Genomic DNA, 18,877 nt, shown 5'->3' on the forward strand with positions numbered 1-18,877 from the left:
TCATTTCTGCCATGGCGACTGCAAAGAAAACGAGGAAAGTTGACATTGAGGGCCGTCGCTTTCAAGAGAGATGGGAATTACAATACTTTACTGAAAATCAAGGCAACTGTGTTTGTCTAATTTCTAAAGAGACGGACGGTTGCCTTGCTTAAGGATTTCAACCTAAAGAGACACTATCAGACTAAACATGCTAACACATACAACAAGCTAACAGGGAGTGACCGTGCTGATAAAGTGAAGCAGCTCCAAGTTGAACTGGCATCACAACAGCGATTCTTCACGCGGGGTTGTGAGTCAAAAGTAAATATTACTAAAGCAAGCTACAAAGTGGCCATGTTAATACTGTTGATGTTATAAACCTGCAGACGTGACACAAACTATTACTTTCTGTAAGATATTGTAAATGACAAGCGCAAAATTCAGTTGTTTTAAGTTTTAATAATAGCAGACAACTTTGCATTACTTATAACTCCTGTTTAAAATGTTCATGAGGCAAAAATGATTTTAAACTCATGTAAATTTAAGGTATTTCATACAGTTTGTTCAATGTTATCTGACTTCAGATATGAATGAAAGGCAGAATTTGAGTTTTTCACATCTGCCTGAGTGGCTTGTATTTGGTTATTTTGTCATTTGAAAAATAAAGACAATTGTGACAATGAAGATTGTTTTATAACAGTGTGTATTTGCATGATTTTTTCGAGTTAAAAAATGTCTGAAAAAACTATTGGCCCCCGGGCCCCTTCACTTTATCAAATCTGGCCCTCCTTGCAAAAAGTTTGGACACCCCTGATCTAGAAAGTCTTGGAAGAAGAAACAAATTCAGAGCCATACATACGAGTGGATCGAGAAATTACCATAAGGAAATACGTCGATGCACCTGTTTGCATTTGGGGAATAACATCATTGTTCTGGGTAAAAATTAATATGATACAATTCACCATGTAGTTTTTGTTGGGTCGTTTACTACTTACTGCTTGTGTGTTTGTTTGATTGTGCTAATGTAAAACCTTTATGTTATTGCTGCAGTCTATTTAAGAGCGATGGACAAGGGGTTGAGGGGAGTGAGGAACATGGAAGAAGAAAAAGAACAACACGCCTTTGCGTCGTCAAAAGTAGAAACTGCCTCTTGTCTTTTTGCACTGTAAATTCTACAGTATCATCCATTTAAAATATGACAAAAAAATTGGGGTCTATGACCAAACCGCGTTAGACAGAAAGTCTTGTCATAATAATATTAATAATACATTTTATGTATTTATAAGGCGCTTTTCAAGGCACTCAAGGTTGCCGTACTGACATAAAATAGCATAAAAAATGACCCGAATCAATGTAGAATCAAAGCGCGTAAAATCGAGGCTTAGCTGTTTTAATAGTACGTAGAAGTAGTACTTAGTAGCAGAAATAGTATAACTGTAGTAGTAGTAGGAGGAATAGTACAGTAAAATCGCTACTTAGGAACTTAATTTGTTCCGTGATTGGGTTCGTAGGTAGAAAGGTTTATAAGAAGTAATTCTCTCCAAGCGATTATTACAAAACCTCATGACAAACTACGGAGGAACTTATCAATACAGTATGCTGACACGCCGAGACGAACACAGGAAGTGGCTGAGCGAAGGGTGGAGATTTAAAAATAAATTACTCCGTCACCTCACGGGTCCTTTTTTAAATTTATCAACTTCGGAAATCAAATTTCATTCGTAAGATAAGGCAAAAAAAAACTTGAGCCTCCAGTTTGTGTCTCACAAAGTTTGTAAGTTGAGACGTTCTCAAGAGGTTTTACTGCAGTAGTAGTAGTATGTTGTAATAGTAGTACTTAATATCAGCAGTAGTACTTAATATTAGTAGTACTTAGTATACCAAGTTCTGTAGTATTATATATATATATATATATATATATATATATATATATATGTATATATATATATATGTATATATATATATATATATATAATATATATTATATATTATATAGTTTTGTATTACTATAGTAGTATTTATAGTTGTAGTTGTAGCAGTATTTGTAATAGTAATAGCATTTAGCTGCTGACTTAGTAGTATTAGCAAAAGTAATGATTTAGTTTAGATTTTAGTAGTATTATTTATTACTAGTAGTAGTCTGAGTAGGCCTCAGCCTTCACACAGCAATGTTTATTTCTGTAAAATGTTTAATAAACAATAAAGAGGCCTACCGCTGTTTAAGTAGAATAGGACCAGCATATTGGTATTTCTAAAAACAACTTTATTGCAGAAACCTTTACTTAACCTTTATTTGCCAATCATTTACTTCCTTATTTCTTTTTTGTATTTGCTCCCTTTAGGGTCGTGGTCACAGAGGACCATCTGTCATTTACTCAGAAGCACCTTCAATCCTCGTATGAAATGGTTGTTACCAGACCATAGTCAAGATGATTATGAAGGAGGAGAAGAAAATTTCGTCGTGGCCTGCAACTTAGTGTCCAGATCTTCTGCTCGTATCCTGCGTTTGCAACATGTTCTTACAAGTGTGTCAATGCAGTGGCAGCCTTTCAGCGGGGCACAAATGGGTTCTCCCAAGGTGAGCTGCTGGAGCAATATTCATTGTTATTTGGTTTGTACAAAGGCCATGCGGCTAGCTTTTATGTATGTATGTAGTATGTATGTATGTATGTATGTATGTATGTATGTGTGTATGTGTGTATGTGTGTATGTGTGTATGTGTGTATGTGTGTATGTGTGTATGTGTGTATGTGTGTATGTGTGTATGTGTGTATGTATGTATGTATGTATGTATGTATGTATGTATGTATGTATGTATGTATGTATGTATGTATGTATGTATGTATGTATGTATGTATGTATGTATGTATGTATGTATGTACGCTCGTAATTCAAGTTTTTGCTTGAAAGTTAGAGTGAAATAAATAAATAAATACATACATATAACGTACGTACGTACGTACGTACGTAGGTACGTATGTATGTATGTATGTATGTACGTACGTTATATGTATGTATTTATTTATTTATTTCACTCTAACTTTCAAGCAAAAACTTGAATTACGAGCGCTGTGTGGTGCCAGTAAACTTAATTTAATTTACTTCAGAAGCAGCCGTTTGGCATATATTGAACAATTTGTGACAGACTCTTGGACCAGGCCGTACATGTGAAAGACCGTATTTTTCAGACTAAAAGTCGCTCCGGAATATAGGTCGCATTAGCCATAAAATGCACAATAACGTGAAAAAAACATATATAAGTCGCTCCGGAGTATAAGTCACATTTTGGGGGGACGTTTATTCGACAAAATCCAACACCAAGAACAGACATGAACGAGCAACAACAGGCTAAACGATAGGTAAGCTAACGTGATATAACACAAACGAAGAGCTGAGAATGGGCCTGACGTAACATTCAGAGTTATTCAAATAACTATTACATAAATAACACGTTTATAAAACCATCTGTGTCACTCCAATTCATTAAATCCATCGATCGTCCTTTATGTCAACAATGGGTGCGCGCCGCTGACGGCGCTTGCACTTCAAAATATTCCACAGGCACGATATATAAATTATATATCAAATCACTATTATATAAGCAATAATGTTTTCAAACCATCTGTGTCACTCCAAATCATTAAATCCATCGATCAAATTCCTCGTCCTTTGTCAACAACGCCGCGCGTGCGACCTGACGTCAGCCTCGTCGTTATTCCACAGATCTAGTATATAACTATATTGTAGCGTTAACAAGGAAAGACGTGGGTTTGATAAACGGCTCTTTATTTAACAAAACAAGAGTTCAACGAGCCAACAACTACTGAACTGTAACGATAAAAACATATACAAGTTGCTACACAAAATAAAATACTATATCAAATAACTATAACATAAATAGTTCACCACAACACGGCCCCAAGCACCGGCGTTGACTTCCAGGCGTGTGGCGGCGTGGACTTCCATCCCCAGAGGTGGCACTTCCAGCCACTAAGATAGAAGAGAGCTCTATAGAATAAGACCGGGCGTGCGTAAAAGCCATGTCCGAGCCCCATCCACCGTCCCCAGACAGCCACCCGGCCGAGCACCGGCTCCCGACTTGCATCCACGGAGGTGAAAGAGAGCTCCGTAGAGTAGGACCAGGCGTGTGTAAAAGCCATATCCGAGCCCCATCCACCATCCTCGGACAGCCACACGGCCGAGCGCCGGCCCCCGACTTTCATCCACTGAAGTGAAAGAGACCTCCGTAGAGTAGGACTGGGCGTGCGTAAAAGCCATAATAGTTTTTCAAACCTTCTGTGTCACTCCAAATCATTAAATCCTTCAAACTCTTCGTCCTCCGTGTCACTTACAAACAAAGCCGCTAATGATGCCGGTAGTACGTGGGGCCCTTTGTCATCCCGTGACGTCACTTGGAATTCAAATTACAGTAATTGTGGTTCGTTTATAGCGGTTTCACTTTTTTTTTTTTTAGTTTTGAAATTTTTTGAAAAAATTCACATACATATAAGTCGCTCCTCAGTATAAGTAAACTATGAAAAAAAACGCGACTTATAGTCCAAAAATTACGATACTTGAAGTAGTTACAGCTATTTTTTTATCCAAGGCTGAAAAATTTGTGATTTTTAAAAGTGACCAGATTCTCTCCATCACATCTGTCTGTGACTGACTCTTGATGCATGTCAAGTTATCGTGGTCACGACACTGGTATTGAATTCACAAGCTAGCAAGATGAGTAAACTTAACAGACATACCGTATTGGCCTGAATATAAGACGACCCCGATTATAAGACGACCCCTTCTTTTTCAAGACTCAAGTTTGAAATAAGACTTTTTGAACTCCAAATGAAATCTTTATACAGAAAATAATTACATCTGAAACAAATGATTATAACAATATATTCGAGAGAAAGAGCATGTTATTTTGCCTAATTCAAATCATGCAAAAACTGTCTCACATCTTAATATCTGAACATTTAAAAAGTCAAAGTCAAAGTCTGCTTTATTGTCAACATCTTCACATGCCGAGACATACAAAGAGATCGAAATTACGTTTTCCCTATCCCACGGTGACAAAACATATTACACGATAGACATACAAGTAAACAACGCAATATAAAAAACAAGAAGGCACAAACAATAAATAATAAGTGTAACAATAAATAATAAATAGATAACACAACGAATAAAAGCCAGTGTGCATACAGACAGTAAAAGTACAGGATGTAAACTAAAGTGCAATCACTTTTGTAAATGAATGGGTTCTGGTTTTTGAAATGTAAATAAACCAATCTACTGTGATAAAACAACAAAATTGCAATAACTGCATTAACCATCAAAGTGAAGTCTAACTGTAGTCTTGAAGCAAATCTTAATAAGGAAAAACATTGCAATAAAATAATGCGAACCGCTACCGCTATTGTTGGGGAGCCTGAGGACTGTATAGGGGGTTGGCTCAGATGGTTATGCTCTTTTCACCCCCGGGTGTCGGTCAGAACACAGGAGGGAAGACGTGGTTCAGTTTTGATTGCTTTCCTGAATTATTGGCAAAATAAAAAAAACAAAATACATTTGCTGGCAACCGTTAGTCGCGTGCCGCTGCGTAACGGCTACTCGTAGGATGCGAGGCAAACTTAAAAGAGCACGCCAGAGCTGTCAATCAAACGGCGCGCACACGAAGCAAACCGCGATTGGACAAACGGCACAACAGTTGACAATAGTAACAACTATCTACTCACTTTGTGTCAAAGATCCACACGATCACAGCAACATACTCAGTCGATACCAGCAAATTTTAACTTACCGCTGCGCACAACTGAAAATGGGTATAATGTCCAGACCCTGAATATAAGACGACCCCCACTTTTTCAGTCTTATTTCAATGCAAAAAACATCGTCTTATATTTGGGCCGATACGGTATTTAACAACATTCCTTGAAATGGGAAAAAGGCCCAGGAGAGCCAATGCCCAAGAAGAAAATAATAATAATAATAACTGGGATTTATATAGCGCTTTTCTAGGTACCCAAAGTCGCTTTACATGTGTGTGTGTGGGGGGGGGGGGGGGGGGGGAAATAAGAAGAACAAAGAAACACCAAGGGCAGGGTCAGTTAGGAAAGGCTAATGTGAAGAGGTGGGTTTTTAGGGTGGTTTTGAAGGTAGGGAGGGAGGGGGCATCTCTGATGTGCCTGGGGAGAGCGTTCCAGAGAGAGGGGGCAGCCACGGAGAAGGCCCTGTCGCCCCAGGTTCGGCGCCTGGTCTTGGGGACCTCCAGGAGGCCGGCATCACTCGACCTGAGGGAACGGGATGGGACGTGTGGCTGGAGGAGGTCAGAGAGGTAGGGTGGAGCCAGGTTATGGAGTGCCTTGTAGGTGGTGAGGAGTATTTTAAAGGTGATTCTATATTTGACAGGCAGCCAGTGGAGGTCATGAAGGACAGGTGTGATGTGCTCTCTGGAGCGGGTTCCGGTGAGCAGGCGGGCAGCGGAGTTCTGGACATATTGCAGTTTGTTGAGGGTTTTGGAGGTGATGCCGTAGAGGATGCTGTTGCAGTAGTCTATTCGGGATGAGATGAAGGCGTGGATGAGGGTTTCGGCAGCAGAGGATGTGAGGGAGGGCCGGAGACGGGCAATGTTTCTGAGGTGGAAGAATGCAGTTTTGGTGATGTGGTTTACGTGGGGGAGGAATGAGAGGGTAGGGTCGAAAATTACACCTAGATTGCGGATGTGGGTGGAGGTAGTGACAAGGGAGCCGTCGATGTTTAGTGAAAAGTCCTGAGTGGAGCGAGTGAGGGAGTCGGGGCCAATGATGATTATTTCAGATTTTTTGCAGTTGAGTTTTAGAAAGTTATTTTGCATCCAGGTTTTTATGTCTGTGAGACAGGTGGTGAGGGTGGAGTGGGTGGCTGTGGTGATGGTTGTGGTGGAAAGGTATAGTTGTGTATCGTCGGCATAGCAGTGAAATTGAAGGCCGTGGTGGCGGAGGATCTGACCGAGGGGTAGGAGGTAGATGGTGAAGAGTAAGGGGCCAAGTACTGAGCCCTGGGGGACACCGTGGGTGACTGGGGCAGTGGAGGAGGTGCAGTTGTTGATTGAAATGAATTGCTGACGGTCAGAGAGGTAGGATTTCATCCAGGAGAGGGCAGTGCCGGATAAACCAAGGGAGGAGTGGAGGCGAGATAGGAGGATGGAGTGGTTGATGGTGTTGAAGGCAGCACTGAGGTCGAGGAGGATGAGGATGGAGAGGGAACCAGAGTCGGCGGAGAGGAGAATGTCGTTGGTGACCTTGAGGAGGGCAGTTTCTGTGCTGTGGAGTGAGCGGAAGCCGGATTGGAACGTTTCGTATAGGTTGTTGTGGTGAAGGTGGGATTTAATTTGGGAGGCAACTGCACGTTCGAGAATTTTAGAGAGGAAGGGGAGGTTGGAGATGGGCCTGTAGTTGTTGGGGGAGTTGGGGTCGAGACCGGGTTTCTTGAGAATGGGGGTGATGGCAGCCATCTTGAGGGCAGGAGGGACAGAGCCAGTAGATAGGGAGGAGTTAATTATAGTGGTGATGAGAGGTGAGAGTGAGGGGAGGCAGGCTATGACTAAAGTGGATGGGATTGGGTCGAGGATGCAGGTGGAGGCTTTCATACCAGAAGTTATGGAGGATAGGTCAGCTGTGGCGATTTCGGAGAAGAAGTTGAGTGGGTGGTTGGAGAGTAAAGGGGGGGCATGGTCGGGGGTAGGGGAGGAGGTGGGAGAGGAGGCGGCCAGTTCAGTGTGGATGGTGTTGATTTTTGATTGAAAAAATGATAAAAATTCTTCACATTTGCTGGTAGTGAATGAGGTGGTGGTGGTGTCCATGGGTTTGAGGAGTTGAGTTACGGTAGAGAAGAGTATCTTGGGGTTGTTGCTACCAGATTGTATGACGGAGGAGTAGTGGGAAGTGCGTGCATTGTTGAGGGCATCTCTGTATTCCTGTTGGTGTAGTGTGTAGATGTCCAGGTGAACAGTGAGACCGGTTTTCTTTGAGAGCCGTTCAAGCTGCCGGCCCTTGGCTTTAAGGTGACGGAGGTGGTCAGTGTACCAGGGGGCGGTATGGGTGTAGGAGACAGTTTTGGTTTTTATGGGGGCGAGTTGATTGAGACAGGAGGAGAGTACACTGTTGTAGCTGTTAACCAGTTCAGTGGGGGAGGCGTTCAAAGTGAGGGTGTGATCGGAGATGGTGTTAGTCAGTAGGGCGGAAAGAGAGGGGGGGTGGATTGATTTCGTGTTCCGGTATGACATGGAGCGTTGCTGCTTGATCAGGGGGGTGGGGATGTCTATGTCCAGGGTGAGGGCCAGGTGGTCTGAGAGGATGTCTGTGAGGTTGAAGCTGGTGAGGTTGCTGATGGAGAGTCCAGTGGTGCAAATTAAGTCCAGGGTATGTCCTTTTTTGTGGGTGGGGAAGTCAACGTGTTGAGTGATATTAAATGAGTTGAGAATGTCCAGAAATTCAGTGGCAGTTTTGCAGGTGGTGGAATCGACATGAATGTTGAAATCTCCCAGTAGGATGACTGAAGGTGAGATGGCACAGAGTTGGGTGAGAAATTCAGAGAGATCGGAAAGGAATGCAGGGTTGGGTTTGGGGGGGCGGTAGATGATTGCAGTGACCAGGGGTTTGGGGCCAGGCAGCTTGAATGACTGGTGCTCAAAGGAGGAGGGGGTGGTGATGGTTACAGCAGTGGGTTTCAAGTGTTGGCGGTATATTGTGGCTATACCGCCACCACGACCGTCCCGTGGTTTGTCCATGTAGGTGTATCCTGGGGGTGTAGCTCTGTTGAGGTGAATGTATTCCAGTGGTTTTTGCCAGGTTTCGGTTATGCTGAAAAAGTCTATGTTGTTGTCAGTTATGAATTCACTGAGTATTGGTCCTTTTTTATTGAGTGAGCGGGTATTGAGCAGAGCGAATTTGAGGGATGGGTGAAGTTGGATGGGTGGGGGAGCTTTGGTTAACGGTTGTAGATAGGCAGAGCGCACATGTGGTTTGTTATTGTGATGACGTGTGACGTCACTGGGGGTGGATCGGTTGCGTGACCAGAGTGATGGGATGCAATGTTGTTCAGTCCGGGAGTAAATAAACTTTCTGCGGGAGCTTCTGTGGATGTATCTGGGTCGGCGAAACAGTCCGTGTGTTTTGATGGTTGCTGTGATGTCTGGAGGTATGGTGGCGTGGTTGTTGAGTTTGAGGAGTTGCAGAGCGGAGTATTTGAGTAGCATGCTGGCAGTGGTGGATGTTAGCCTGGGATCGTTGGCCGACGGCTGCACACTTGTTGGCCAGAGATGGAGAGACAGGCACAGCGCGACGATCCACAGCATGACAGAGGAGAGGAGAGAGGAGTTGGTGGAGGGACAACGGTCCGTGATTTGCGGGAGTTAGCAGGGAGCTAACTGTGGCTAGCTGTTAGCCACCAGCTGCGGAGCGGCGGCTAGTTAGCAGGGTAGCAGTCGGCGGGTAGTCAGGAGGGCTATCCGCGGTGCGATCCGGGATAAAAGTCCGGGAAACAGCTCGTAGCGGCAGGTTGTTGCTGGGCAAAGGTAGCCAGGGGAATCAATGGAGAAGCGGGTGAGTGAAACATCTGTGTCTGTCATAAAATAATCTAAGCTGATGCCAGGTGACGAAGTGGGTAAAAGTTGACAAATAAAAAGCTACACACTTAATACACACTTAGTATAAAACAAAACAAACAAAAAAAAGATACTAAATCGCATAAAAACTAGAACTAAGGAAGGAGAAGCGGCGAACAAGCGAGACGCCAGCGTCCTCTCAGACCGGAAGTGAAAGAGACGTGACGTTAAAAGAAAGATTAATTTCACAGAAAATACCAGAAGACCTACTATGGCTTTATGGTGACTGGCGATCCAAGTCAATGAAGCCTTCAAAACTGCTAGCGTAGCGTAAGCTAGCGTAGTATAAGTGCTTTGAGGGCCTCATATTTGGTGGCTAACTCCTTTGCTAATGCTAAAAGGCCATTACTTTCAGTAGTGAAAGATGATACATATGTGGTGTGAAAGTTTTGCTTTAAGATCGTGATGACAGAATGAAACCCGCCTTCCAACAAATCAATTATGTCCTAGACACCTATTGGGCTCCAAATGTTATTTTTTTACTTGGCATGTTTTCTTCATTTAATGTATAGTTGTTGGGGCTTCCCTTTTAAATAGTGATGAATTAAAACCAAAATACGATACATTCACAATTACAAAGTAAAACCGATGAAATGGGTCATGGACTTAAGCCAGGTGTCACGTGCTTGTTTTTTGACTTGGACTAAATCCTTGTTTTCTCCCATAATCCTCGTCAAGATCTGTGTCAAGGGCAGGACTATGTTAGGTGATAGTGTTCTCCTCGTGCCCGCTTCACCCTTCCTGAATAAGCATTACCAAGCTCTGTGGAAGCTCTTGGAGCAGAGATCACTGCTGCTCTTCATCCACGAGTACACGAGGAGGGCTCATTTAACTACTGCGTACATCTCAAAAGTGGGCCACCTGCTTGAGGATCACTTGAGGAAGTCACACCTCTCATCTAACCTGGTATGTACAAAAAGTACATTGAGCGTTATTACAATAACAATATTATGTTAAAGTTTTAGTTTGACAAACCACACTAAGATAAGCGTATTATTGGAACTGTATGCTTTCACAAAGATAGTGTCACAAAAAGGCAAAGCAATGCAGCTTTATTTACAGTGATCCCTCGTTTATTGTGGGAGATGCTTTCTAGAACCACCCGCAATAAATGAAAGTATGCGAAGTAGAACTGGTATACGTATTCATTAGGAATTTAAATACTACCACTGTATTGAAATTTCCAACGCTTAGTGTTTCTTGTTGGCTGCAAGTGGGCTTGGGTGTATTGCAAGTTCATTTGAAGTTTGGTTTACCTTGCCAAGAAATGCCAAGTGTCCACCTTCAGGATTAACAAACGGCACTAACCCGAGGGACATCATGCATAGCGAAACCATAGTGAGTCACAGTTGCGGATGAATTTCCTGTTGCATTGTGGTCCGATACACAATATTAAAGCTTTGTAAACCCTCCCCAATACTTTTACGCAACATATACCTTTCCCATTCCCTTAATAACCATTCCCACACTGTTCTGTGCATGTATTGTACTTTTACAGTAAATAAAAGAACAAAGACGTAATATTATGTCCGGCTCCTCCTGCACTAGTTGGTGCTGTTCTGTCGCACGTGGCCAGCTGTCGGCCTCATGTGCTTGTCCTCAGTCACATATGCAGTAATGCACATTGCTCAGAGGCATGCTCATTGCTCAGAGGCATGCCCCGTGCTGTCAGCGCTATTGCCATTGTCCCAACTGCTTCTGCACCGCGCTGGTGGTTTTTTCCTTTGAGTGCGGCTGTTTCACGTCTCCGAACCTTTCTCGCCCTGCTGACACGCCCTCCGCGCTAGACCTCGGGGGCGCGCATCGCCAATGCGGAACTGCGCGTGCTAATCGGCGCTGATCGGCATCGTCTGTCCAGTGTTATCCGCTGATTAGGCCTGTATATAGACGTGGATTAATCTAAGATTTGGAAAAAAACATTTTAATATCCATCCCTGCACAATCATGTTCTTGTCACGTGCCTGCGCCACCTGCCAACTGGTAAAATTCCATTGACGTCAATTGTTCTCAGCCACGCCCACGTCAGCTAATCACTGACACCTGTTCTCGCATGTTACCGGCCCTACCTAAACTCTGGACTCCCAGTCACATTCTGTCAGTTTGTCCTGTTCTCCTGCCCGTATTGGTTCCAGTTGGTCTGCCATGTACGCATGTTGTCGACTTTTCCTGTAACAATTACAGATCAGATTAGCCCTGAACGTCCCCCATCCTGGCCAACTGCCCATCCCTGACCACGCTTTGAACGTCGCCCATCTTGACCAACTGCTTGCCCCCGACTCCGCTCTGAACGCCGCCTGCTTTGAGCAACTGCTTGCCCCAACCAATTTTGCACGCGGCTTCCCGCTGCGCTCCCCACCTGCTCTGCTTTTCTCTCTTCCAAGTTGCTTCCTGTGGCCAGCCGGCTTGTCCTCCCACGGCCAACTGCCAGACAAGGAAGCCTCCAGCTAGCCATGGGTCACCAATCATCCACTCAGTCACTCCAGTCTGTCCAGCTTCTCAGCCATCCACTTTCCCTATCCCTACATTCAATAAAGTCTGTGTCGTGCTGCACTTGGTTGGTCTGCCTCGTTTATCACAGTACATACTGACCAACAACATGCAGATAGCGCACGTCCAGAACACATTGACCCGTCTGGAGAGAACCGAGGGAGCCATCAATAGCTTGTCAGAGGACATCCGCACCCTTGTGGGAGTAGGCCAATGGCAACAGCAGCATCTCCAGTAGCAGCAGCAGGAGATGGCCCAGATCCTCCCTGCCATCCTCCACCCCGGTGCTACTGTGTCTGTTATGTGGGGGCGAGAGTCATCAAGTGCCCGTTAAATGTGCCTGTTAAAAGGCCAGAGCTCACATGATGACAGGGATCTGCGTAAGTTCCCCTGCACACAATAAAACTCTACTCCATGCTCGCAACCTGCTCTTGAACAGTACCATGACACTGGCAACTTTGGTGGACTCCGGGGCAGAGGCCAACATCATGGACATTGACCTCGCTCAGCAGTGGGGCATCGAGCGTCTCCCTTTGTCACCACTAATGGTTGATCGGCGAGGTGATCTCCGTCACGGAACCTGTCACGCTGCTGCTCTCAGGTAATCATCGGGAGGAGATCCAATTCCACCTAGTGTCTGTTCCAGGTCAACCCCTTATCCTGGGCCACCCATGGTGGCGACAACAAAACCCCGTGATGGCTTGGGAAACGGGCACAGTGCGGGAGCGGAGTGAACGCCATCAACACTGCTTAAAAGAGGCATCTTATCTTCCTCGGAGCCACACTTCCAGCCCGCCAACCGACATCTCCAACGTACCCACTCGCTACCACGGGTTCAAGGAAGCGTTCAACAAAACCAAGGCCACCTTTCTTCCTCCTCATTGGCCTTACCATTGTGCCATCAATCTCCTGCCCGGCACCTCCCCACCGGAGGTCCGCCTCTATTTCTTGTCCAGTTAAAAACGGCAGGCTATGGAAGAATATATCCAAGAATCACTGGCGGCCGGTATCATTCGCCCATCATCCTTGCCCACGGGGGTGGGCTTCTTTTTTGTCGGGAAGAAAGTTAGCTCACTCCACCCGTGCATAGACTTGGGGACTCAACGTGATCACCGTGAAGAGCTGCTACACACTTCCCCTCCTCTCGTCTGCATTCTAAAACTATACTTTTTTTTCACCAAACTGGACCTTTGGAACACGTACCACCTGGTGCACATCAGGCAAGGAGACAAGTGGAAGACGGCATTCAATACCCCTAGCAGCTGTCAAGTGGCATGGTGGTACAAGATAGTGTATAATTGGGTGTCAAATTTGGCCCAGGCACATTGGCTATCCTAAAATATGTAGTAGTTCCAAAATTTCACCAGGAGATGGTGTTAAAGCTTGACTAGGGGTGACCTGATGGAAACTAACAAATCTAATAGTTTGTTAGCAATTGAGAGGACACAACCTGTTCAAACACGTCGCAACACACAATTTTGGAATATGATTTTGCTATGCCATAATTTTAATCTGTAACAGTTTGAGCGGTATCAATATATATGTTAACTAGGGGTGTAAATCGCGGGTTTCGTCACGATACGATATAATATCGATATAAAGAACTACGATACGATATTTGCCGATATCTTAAAGCCTGCTGCGATTCATTCACGATATGTCGCGATATAGTGCTCTACGATCGATTTTTTTTTTTTTTTTAATAAAAAATATAGAACAATATCCTGATTTATAACAATTCATACGCAAAATCAACAAGGTACTGCAAACTCTTTATTTAGGAAATTACAAGAGTATTGTAGTATACAAATTGCTTACTTTAACACTGAACTTTGATGTCGTGTTTTTTCTTTAAATGTGCGGCGAGATTTGTGCTCCCTGAATATTTGATCACCGCGTGGCAGGATTTACAAACTGCACGTGTCTTGTCCGTTGAGCCATCTTTTCTTTGGAATCCATAGTGCTTCCAAACGAATGACTTGAAGCCTAAAGGGGAGCAAATTTCCTCGTCTCTTTGGACACTAGCCATAGCACCAGCCCAGGAGCCGCGTACTAGTTGTCGCCTCCCCCTTTCACGTGCGTGCTCTCCTCACAACACAACAACGCCGGGCGCACTGCTCCCGGAGAGAGGAAGCAAGCAACAATGAACTGGATTTCAAAATAAAGTCGCGTCTAATGTCCGAGGTCAAACACGGCGATATAAATCGATGTTTACGTTTAGCATCGATGCCAATAAATCGTAGAACATTATATCGATTAATCGATGTGTATCGATGTATCGTTACACCCCTACTACATAGATATCCCAAAAGTTTGGTTTGTAAAGGTTCATACTGTCTTCTTAAGTTCACTATTTAAACAGTTCTTTTAGTCAGACAGGAAGATAATTTACCTGCTTTACATGTTTCGGCTACTTCCTCAAACGCGTCACAAAGGTTTGTTAGCTGAAATGCAGTGAATAATCAACAGTGAGCATAACATTTGTAAATGATGAGATTTATTATTCACTATTTGATGAGGTAGATTCTGATGTAATATGTTGAATTGATTTTCATTTAACATTTCTTCTGTCCTCTGCAGATGCCACACCTCTGCTCATCAGCCAAGGTGCATCTTGTCTCCTTGTGCCAGGAGTTTCGCATTCATCTCAACCACTGGTCTTGTCTTTATGCAAAAGTCCAGTCTGACCTCTACCTCAGGCGTGCCCTGGCCCAGCAGAACAAGTTGTTGGAAGAAATTAGACGAACACTTGACTTGCTTGGCCTGCAAGTGCTCGTTGTAATGGAACGTTATGTCCATGCTGTTCTGTTTGCCATGGCGCAATCTGATTCAAACCACACACCAAGGGAAGTCATGGCAGATGTTTTAGCTTGCACAGAGCTGTATAACAAGGCACTGGATGAGCAGAGAATACAGTACGGCACCACCCATCTGAGGACTAAATTATTACAACAGATTTGTTACACCACGCTGACAAACAGTCTGAGACATCAACCTGCTGCTGTCTCAGTTAAAGACCTGCTGAGTATTATGGCAGCACATCACGCAAATACGGCAGCCAATCAACTCCATTTGTGGACCGCACAGCAATGTGTTTGTGAATCTCATGCAAAGCCGGGAATTTCTGCCCTCTTGCTGTCCAGATCCCCTTCAATGTTAACTTGGGAGCTGTTACAGGATACGTTCTTAAACTCTTGCTCCTCCTTTCACACCTGCCATCTTCACACCCCCAAACTTCACTTGGAAAACACTGACAGTGAAAATAATCAGCATCATTCGGATTCAGAAAAGGCCACATTTTCCCTCATCAAAAATACCCACAGGAAGAACTTATCCTTTCAGTGCCAAATATGTACCTCCAACAATGGCACAGTACGGACAGATGTAGACCGTAACAACCCTTTAAGAAACTTTCAACATTTGCAGGAGTCAAATCAACCCACCATTTACTACGATTTGTCAACTAGCCCATTGTCAGACTTTTGCCAGCAGGACCAGTTCAAAGTTGAGCTTCTATTTCATGTGCTTGTTTCCTCTGGTGACTTGCTCGGCCCACGGCTATCACATCCTTTGACACCTGTTATACAACTATTTCCTCACACTGTAACAATAGAGGAGCTACCACCAAATAGGAAGGCTGATACCAACCAAAGAATCAGGGACTGCGGTATGGAGGGAACTTACCAAGACATTGTTGAACTGGACATAACCACCAGGCAAGCAGTCAATCCCAGGTAATAATTTCAAACATGTAGGGCTGCTCAATTAATCAAATTTCGATCACAATTTTGGCTCCAGACAATCTCAAAATCTGTATAGTTAAGGACAAACGATTATTTGGTGTTGCCAAAATTTCACTGCTCAATACAGCGTATGTTGCAATAATTTTTCCATCCACTCATGCATCCTTCTTCCGCTTATCCGGGGTCGGGTCGCAGGGGCAGCAACTTTAGGAGGGACTCCCACACTTCCCTCTCCCCAGCCACTTCGTCCGTTCCCAGGTCAGCTAAGAGACATAGTCTCTCCAGTGCGTCCTGGGTAGTCCACGGGGTCTCCTACCAGTGGGACATGCCCGGAACACCTCCCCAGGGAGGCGTCCAGTAGGCATCCTGGTGAGATGCCCGAGTCACCTCATCTGGCTCCTCTCAACGTGGAGGAGCAGCGGCTCTAGTCCGAGTCTCTCCCGGATGACCGAGCTTCTCGCCGTATCTCTAAGGGAGAGCCCGGACACCCTCCGGAGGAAACTAATTTCGGCCACTTGTATCCGGGATCTTGTTCTTTCGGTCACGACCATAGGTGAGGATAGGAGGATAGATCAACCAGTAAATTGAGAGATTTGCATTTTGGCTCAGCTCTCTCTTCACCACGACGGACCGGTACAGAGTCCGCATTAAAGCCGACGCTGCACCGATCCGCCTGTCAATCTCCCATCTATTCTGCCCTCGCTCGTGAACAAGACCACAAGATACTTGAACTCCTCCACTTGGGGCACGATCTCATCTCTGATCCGGAGAGGGTATTCCACCCTTTTCCGACTGAGGACCATGGATTCAGATTTGGAGGTGCTGATGCTCATCCCAACCGCTTCACACTCGGCTGCGATCCACTCCAGTGAGAGCTGGAGATCACGGCTTGAAGAAGCCAACAGCACCACGTTGTCTGCAAAAAGCAGAGATGCAATGCTGAGGTCCCTAAACCGGAAACCCTCAGCACCTTGGCTGCGCCTAGGAATTCTGTCCATAAAAGTTATGAACAGAATCGTTGACAAAGGGCAGCCTTGGCGAAGTCCAACCCTCACTGGGAACGAATCCGACTTACTGCCCGAAATGTGGACCAAACTCTGGCATCAATGATACAGGAATCGAACCGCCCTTATCAGTTGGCTCGGCATTCCGTACTCCCGAAGCACCCTACACAGAACTTCCCAAGGGACACGGTCGAACGCCTTCTCCAAGTCCACAAAACACATGTGGACTGGTTGAGCGAACTCCCATGCACCCTCGAGGATGCTGTCGAGGGTATTGAGCTGGACCACTGTTCCACGGCTAGGACGAAAACCACACTGCTCCTCCTGAGTCCGAGATTCGACTTCCCGACGGACTCTCCTCTCCAGGACCCCTGAATAGACCTTACCAGGCAGGCTGAGGAGTGTGATTCCTCTGTAGTTGGAACACTTCCTCTGGTCCCCTTTCATAAAGAGGGGAACCACCACCCCAGTCTGCCAATCCAGAGGGACCGTCCCCGATGTCTACGCAATGCTGTAGAGGCGTGTCAGCCAAAACAGCCCCACAACATCCAGAGCCTTTAAAAACTCTAGGTGGATGTCATCCACCCACGGGGGCCTTGCCCCCGATGAGTTTTTTAACTACTTCAGTGACTTTGACCGCAGAGATTGGAGAGTCCGCCTCAGAGTCTGGAGGACTCTGCCCTGCTTCCACAATGGAAGGCGTGTCGGTGGAATTGAGGTCTTCAAAGTAGTCTCCCCACTGACTCACAATGTCCCTAGTTGAGGTCAGCAGCACGCCATCTCCACTGTAAACAGTGTTGACGGTGCACTGCTTCCCCCTCCTGAGACGCCGGCTGATGGACCAGAATTTCCTTGAAACCATCCTTTTTTCTTCTCCATGGCCTCGCCAAACTCCTCCCACACGCGTTTTTGCCTCAGCAACCGCCGAAGCTGCGTTCCGCTTGGCCATCCTGTACCTGTCGGCTGCCTCCAGAGTCCCACAGGCCAAAACAGCCTGATAGGACTCCTTCTTCAGCTTGACAGCATCCCTTACCGCCGGTGTCCACCAGCGGGTTCGGTGGTTGCCGCCACGACAGGCACTGACCACCTTACGGCCTCAGCGCCGGTCGGCTACAATCAACAATGGAGGCACGGAACATGGTCCACTCATACTTAATGCCCCCCGCCTCCTCCGGAACGTGGGAAAAGCTCTGCCGGAGGTGGGAGTTGAAACCTTTTCTAACAGGGGATTCTGCCAGACGTTCCCAGCAGACCCGATCCCCGGCTGCAGAGACGTTCCCAGCAGACCCTCACAGTACGTTACGGTTTGCCAGGTCAGACCGGCATCTTCCCCCACCATCGGTGCCAACCCACCAGGTGGTGATCAGTTGACAGCTCCGCCCCTCTCTTCACTCGAGTGTCCAAAACATGCGGCCGCAAATCCGATGACACAACTATAAAGTCGATCATCGAACTGCGGCCTAGGGTGTCCTGTTGCCAAGTGCACACATGGACACCCTTATGTTTGAGCATGGTGTTCATTATTAGCAATCCGTGTTGAGCACAGAAGCATTAAGGGTTGGAATTGGGGGGTTAGATCACCAACTGATTCCCGAGCGCGGCATCGCTGCTGCTCACTGCTCCCCTCTCCCCCAGGGGATGGATTAAAATCACATGGGGATGGGTTAAATGCAGAGGACAAATTTCACCACACCCAGATGTGTGTGTGACGATCATTGGGACTTTAACTTTAACTTCTTCCAAAGACTCCAAAAAAGGTGGGTACTCTGAGCTGCCGTTTGGTTTATAGACACAAACAACGGTCAGGACCCCTCCACCCACCCGAAGGCGGAGGGAGGCTACCCTCTCATTCACCAGGGTGAACCTCAATGTGCAGGCGCCCAGCCGGTGGGCAATAAGTATAGCCACACCTGCTCTACGCCTCTCACCGTGGGCAACTCCAGAGTGGAAGAGAGTCCAGCCCCTCTCGAGAGGGCTTGTACCAGAACCCAAACTTTGTGTGGAGGCAAGTCCGACTA

General features: G+C 45.7%; 1 protein-coding gene across 12 annotated transcripts in view; it reads left to right on the plus strand.

Moving 5' to 3' along the window:
* The window catches only part of ccdc142 (coiled-coil domain containing 142), an 83,198-nt gene that overhangs the window by 20,835 nt on the left and 43,486 nt on the right, over window positions 1–18,877 (plus strand). For 11 of the 12 annotated variants that reach the window (XR_009713812.1, XR_009713815.1, XM_061273243.1 and 8 more), the window contains 3 exons: window positions 2,322–2,557; window positions 10,304–10,531; window positions 14,693–15,846. Coding sequence is in view for 10 of the 12 variants with exons in the window: in XM_061273243.1 (XP_061129227.1) it covers window positions 2,322–2,557; window positions 10,304–10,531; window positions 14,693–15,846 (1,618 nt within the window). In the remaining 2 variants the exon portion in view is untranslated. The remainder of the gene's footprint in view (window positions 1–2,321; window positions 2,558–10,303; window positions 10,532–14,692; window positions 15,847–18,877) is intronic. The other variant, XM_061273295.1, reaches the window with a different exon arrangement.

The sequence above is a fragment of the Syngnathus typhle genome, linkage group LG1, assembly GCF_033458585.1.
Source record: "Syngnathus typhle isolate RoL2023-S1 ecotype Sweden linkage group LG1, RoL_Styp_1.0, whole genome shotgun sequence".
Taxonomy (NCBI): Eukaryota; Metazoa; Chordata; class Actinopteri; order Syngnathiformes; family Syngnathidae; genus Syngnathus; species Syngnathus typhle.